The sequence below is a fragment of the Centruroides sculpturatus genome, unplaced genomic scaffold (assembly GCF_000671375.1).
Source record: "Centruroides sculpturatus isolate CEXI.00-Female unplaced genomic scaffold, Cexi_2.0 scaffold545, whole genome shotgun sequence".
NCBI classification, from domain to species: domain Eukaryota; kingdom Metazoa; phylum Arthropoda; class Arachnida; order Scorpiones; family Buthidae; genus Centruroides; species Centruroides sculpturatus.
In genome coordinates, this window is record NW_019384721.1 from 466,630 (window position 1) to 472,394 (window position 5,765).

The 5,765-nt window shown below is 28.1% G+C and overlaps 1 protein-coding gene across 1 annotated transcript in view; it reads left to right on the plus strand.

The window, feature by feature from the left end:
- The window catches only part of LOC111628013 (dnaJ homolog subfamily C member 7-like), a gene marked incomplete at its 5' end in the record, with an annotated part of 14,432 nt that extends 10,719 nt beyond the window's left edge, over positions 1 to 3,713 (plus strand). Inside the window, 7 exons of the mRNA XM_023371730.1 lie at positions 683 to 836; positions 957 to 1,121; positions 1,202 to 1,293; positions 1,398 to 1,471; positions 1,543 to 1,689; positions 1,763 to 1,912; positions 1,992 to 3,713. Of these exons, the coding sequence (XP_023227498.1) occupies positions 683 to 836; positions 957 to 1,121; positions 1,202 to 1,293; positions 1,398 to 1,471; positions 1,543 to 1,689; positions 1,763 to 1,912; positions 1,992 to 2,122 (913 nt within the window). The remainder of the gene's footprint in view (positions 1 to 682; positions 837 to 956; positions 1,122 to 1,201; positions 1,294 to 1,397; positions 1,472 to 1,542; positions 1,690 to 1,762; positions 1,913 to 1,991) is intronic.
- Positions 3,714 to 5,765: the final 2,052 nt, after the last annotated feature.

A 5,765-nucleotide genomic window follows, 5' to 3' on the forward strand; every position in this document is an offset into this window, starting at 1 on the left:
GTGTGTGTGTGTGTGTGTGTGTATATATATATATATATATATATAAATTCATTATAATCTCTTAGTCCCACAGGATGGAAAGATTTTAAAAAACAGTCTATGTACCCTTGAGAAGCGAGATATTTTCTTCAAATGTGCTTTTCCAAGATTATATAAATGGAGAGCACGTTAAATGAAAAGAAAGTGTATTGAATTTTATCTGTTACATAAATAATTGAAGACAAAAGTGATGAATTTTTAAATGTGTTCTGATAATTAAAGAAATTTTTACAACATATAAAAGCAATCTAACCAAATATATTTAATAAAATGTTTTCAGTCTTTATACAAGGTTTAAATAGTTGATTGAATCTGTAATAAAAAAAATAATAATGGATCTTTCTGCCCTGTGGACCCTAAGAAAGACTTTGTAGTCATAGCAAATGTATTAAGTCAAGCCCAGAGTAGGGCAACTAAATGGTGAGGGTCAAGGTCTAAACTGCATACAATTATCCAAAAATATTTTAAAGATCCAATCCAGACTTGATCTAGGTTCCTTAGAAAAACAGGCATGCATATTACCATGACAAATATGGTCAAAAGTAATAGATTGATTTAGAATAAGTTTAGTGTGGAAATGATCATAGTCTTAAATTAATTATAATTTAAAGTTAACATACTTATTTACTTTTAATATTTGCAGTGATATAATTAATTTAGATCCAGTTAACGTTGATGCTTTGTATGTCCGAGGAATGTGTCTGTACTATCAAGATCATCTAGAAAAGGCATTTAGTCACTTTCAGCAAGTACTTAAATTAACACCTGACCATGCGAAAGCTCGTGATATTTATAGAGTATGTGTTTAAGATTAAAAAGTTTTTAAAATTAAGAAATTCAACTTCTATAATTTTGATTATTTACTTGATAGATACTATTTTGTTATATGTAGTAATGTATTAAATTTATGTTCTTAGAAAGCAAAATTATTAAAAATGAAAAAGGAAGATGGTAATACAGCATTCAAGAATGGCCAGTTACAGGAAGCTTACAATATTTATTCTAGTGCCCTCAAAATTGATGAGAATAATATATATACAAATGCAAAACTTTATTTTAACCGTGCCACTGTTAGTTCAAAGGTTTGTTCTAAAACTCCTTTTAAAGATTAATTATTTTCAGTTACGTGTTTAAAGCTAATTAGCTCATTTATTTTCCATAGATTAATAAGTTACAGCAAGCTATTGATGACTGTAATCAGGCAATCAAGTTAGATGAAAATTATTTGAAAGCATATTTAAGAAGAGCAAAATGGTAATTTATTTTATTATGGATAAACCAAAATTGTCAAAACTTTTTATGTTTAATTAAAAATTGTTTAAATTTGTAAATATATAATCTTTGCAACAACTTTTTAGTTACATGGACATGAATATGTTTGAAGAAGCCATACGTGATTATGAGACTGTGTACAAAAAAGATAAAACGAGAGGTGATTTTGTAAAAGGATTATTTTCATTTTATTTTCTTTACCAAATATTAAATAATTAGTTTATCTTATAGAGCATAAACAGTTACTTGATCAAGCAAAATTGGAATTAAAAAAGAGTAAAAGAAAAGATTACTATCAGATTCTTGGTGTAAACAAAAATGCAGATGATGATGAGATTAAAAAAGCTTATAGAAAAAGAGCATTATTACACCATCCCGGTAATTATATTTTGATAGTATAAAGAATATTACATACAATTTTATTACAAAACTTATTAAATATTTTCTTTAGATCGTCATTCAAATGCTTCTGACGAAGAAAAGAGAGAACAGGAAAAGAAATTCAAAGAGTTAGGGGAAGCATATAGCATTCTTTCCGATCCAAAAAAACGTACTCGCTACGATAATGGATATGACTTAGAAGATGGAGAAGGTGTTGCCGGTAAATACCATTCTACATTTTTACTAATTAAATTGTTACTTTCCATAAACAATTAATTTAAATTATTATATATATATAGATATAGATCCAAATCATATTTTTCAAGCATTTTTTGGTGGACCAGGAGGATTTACTTTTACTAGTTCTGGCAGTTCTGGTTATGGACAGAGTTATTCATTTCCCGGCGGATTCTCTTTTCAGTTCGGTTGAGATAAATGCACTCTATTTATTTATCATTATATAATGTACTGTATTGCAATGATTGAGATTCGAGTAAAAGAGTGCATAAACAAAAAAATAGCAAAGTGTACTTGTGTTCCCTAACCATTCATATAAAAGCTATCATTATTGCAATACGAAAATTGTCCCTTCGAAATCAAACTGCTAAAAAAAATTGTTAAAATATGAAACGACTCAACAATTTACGTAGAAACTTAAAAATGTCGAACAACAAATTTTAGATGTAAAATTTTATTATTAATTATTATTATTATTGTTATTACGGTATTATTACTATGATTATTATTGTAAACGATACTGTGATGTTCTATGCAGAAAGATATTCTTTACAAGAAGTATTCATATTTTTGTTTTTAATTACAGAACAGCATTGTTTGGTAATATATACAAGAACATATAAATTATTATGAAATATACTCTTTTAATTTTTTTTATCTACTGTTTAAATGTGGAAGTTATTAATGCTAGAAATTTTAATTTAAAAGAACAAAAGCATAATAATAACAAGAAAAGGGTAATTGTGATGAAAATATTTTCATTAAATTCTGTAAATAATTTAAGAATATATTTAAAATAGTAAAGAGAATTTATTAAGATTTTAAAAAAGGAAATTCGATAATTTTGTCCTGGATAATTTTATCCAAATGAAAGCTACTCATTTTAAATAAACTTCGATTGAAAATTCTCAAACTCCAGTGTTTAAAAATTGCTAACTCAACATAATTTTGATTCATCGAAACGGGAAAGAATAGTAAAAGTTTTCATTTTAGAGTTTTGATAAAAGTACAAAAAACATTTATTTTACTTCTACATAAAATACAATTATTTACAGCAGTTACATTTTAAAATATATAGGCTAATATAATATATAACATATTTTTCTGATTAAAAGCAGGTATATCAAGCTATGCATAATTGACTGCCAGTAATTATGTTAAGAACAAATTTCAATTTTTTTTAAAAATAAAATTGACTTAAAATCTGATTGCAAGTTCCTAGAATATAGGCTTCCCCGTACGTTATTATAATTTGTAAATTTATACATTTTTACTTAATGACAAAGAAAAAAAATTAATTTTGGATATGATAAATTGGTGAAAGTTAAATCTTTGGCACTAGAGGAAGAATAAAGAAAGGATTTTAATTTACTGTAATAATTAACATTGTATGTTTTTTCATTTTGTTCTTATTTTGATAAGAACAAAATTTCCATTATGTAAATAAATTATGCATAAGTTATAATTTGTGTGTAATTTTTTTTATCGGTGAAGCTAAGTAGTTATGGAATAATATGTTTAAAATTCCACATGCTAGTCAGAGAATTAATTTTTGATACTCATAGTAACTCTCGTCTAGAATTTTACTTACAAAAGAAAGTAATATTGGCACTGTTTATAATATAGTATATTTATATACACTAAGAAATTTTATTGTCACACTAGTAGCCTTATCTTGTCATACTCAGATTTTGTATATTACAATTCCTGTATAGTTCACATAATAAAGTTTTATGGAGAAACATCTAGTTAACAAAAATTTCTAATAAAAACATAAAGTAAAACTTCTGTGCTGTAATCTCCTGAATTATTATTTATTGAAATCATAGTTGCACACTTCTATTGCAACAATAAATGGCGCATTGCCTATCATGAAACAGGCAGTCTCGGATAAATATCAGTCCGTAGCCTGTTCTAGAACAAGATATGTTGTGCTACACTTGTTCCTTCAGATTTTTTTACCGTTATCAATATTTATTTTTTTAAGAAAAACTGCTCTAAATGCAAGAATAATAATAATAAACTATGCAAATACAGTGATATCTCTCACAATTTGAACCTTCAGAGTTTGAATGCCAAATTCAACAAAAATTTGCTTTGGAGTGTGCTGTGCTTGTGTTGAGAATGAAAAATGCACTCTTCAAAGCTACTTAACAAAGAATATAATCTCAAATTAGCAATGAGTTCAAATTCACAGCTGTTAAAAATACACAAACTTTCTGTTCAACCCAATATAACCTTTACTTATTAATCATGGCATTTGAGAAGTATGTGGAAGCAACAAAGTATAACTAGTAAGAGGAAGGCTTGAAAAAAGGAACTTGCAGCAAAACAGGAAAGCAGTACACAAGGCTGATCTGGCATCCATGTTTAAGATGCTAAAGTTGATAATGTGCAATCAGTAAATGCAAGTTTTCACTTTGTTATACAGTATTTGCACATTCTATTTGTTTTCGTGTTAGTTTATTATTATGCGGATCTAATTGTGTTATTTTTTCCTTAAATTATGTATTTGCCAATTTTAAGTTTATTGTTTAGGGTCCTGGAATTGATTAATTCACTTTCAGTTGTTTATAATGGGAAAAATTGCCTCAAACTCCAAATTATTTGGAGTTTAAATGGCCTCCTGGAATGAATTAAATTCAAAGTACGAGGCACCACTGTATACAGGAGCAAAACACATGATCATTATTAGAAAATCTTTACATCCACATGTTTCATCACAGATTTTGTTGTCACAAAAAGATGCCCGATGGAACAGACTTTACTTTTAAGATAGTGCCTCAGTTATATCATGAAGTCCACAGGAGGCTATCCTGATTGCCCAAACACTGTTGCATTCTGGTTGGAAGAGAACCCATCACCTAAAACCATAACAGTATTGTGGGATACATATTGGGTGTTAAAATGATGTCGAAACTTGTGGTAAAATTGGTTTTTACAAATGTTTCTACTGTATCAACATGCTCCTGTACAGGACCAGCACTGTGATCACTCAACTCCAAGTAGTGTGCAGCAGAATATACTAATGTCACTAGTGCCATCTTATGGTAAAATTTGTAATATAATCATAACCTAACAACAACATTAATTTCTTAAATATAGTGCTGGATTTTTATCATTTTAATGTTTAATAATAATATTAAATGATTAAATAAACAATGTTTTTTTTAACATTTTAAATGACCATTATTAGGCATATTCTAAGAACTAAGCAATTCAAATAAGTGTTGGATATTCCATTCAAAATATTTTAATCATGGTATGAATGAATAAAAAAAATCGTATGGCTAACATTAATCCACAGAATATTTATAATGCATTGACTCATTTTAGTTGAAGCCTAAAATGTAAGTAATGACAATTTTTATTTTGTTTAAATTTATCTATGCCCATCCTGTATTAGAAAAGGTTGGCAACTATTGATTCAGAATTTATAGACTGTTTTCTCCCTTTTTAGGGATAAAACTAAATATTTAATCTATCATGGATTTCTTCTAACAATATTGTTATATTTATGAAAATCTTATTTCACTTGCTTGTTGATAGCATATGTATACTACTGTATATGAACTATTCCAGATAACATGCAGAGTTTGATCAAAATGTGTCATTTTTTGTCATTTAGTATGACTTTCCTCAACATCTAGCAGCAATCCATACATCATAGGCCCACCAGTGACCAAGTGGTCTTCGTACCCTGAACACTGGGAGTTTGGTCGTGGGTTCGTGCCTCGCTCAGACGGGCTGGCCATGTGAAGTTTCCAAGTTTTCTCCACATCTGTAATGCCTAAATAGGTCTTTTTAAAAGAAACTGGCCTCTCCTAGAAGGCATC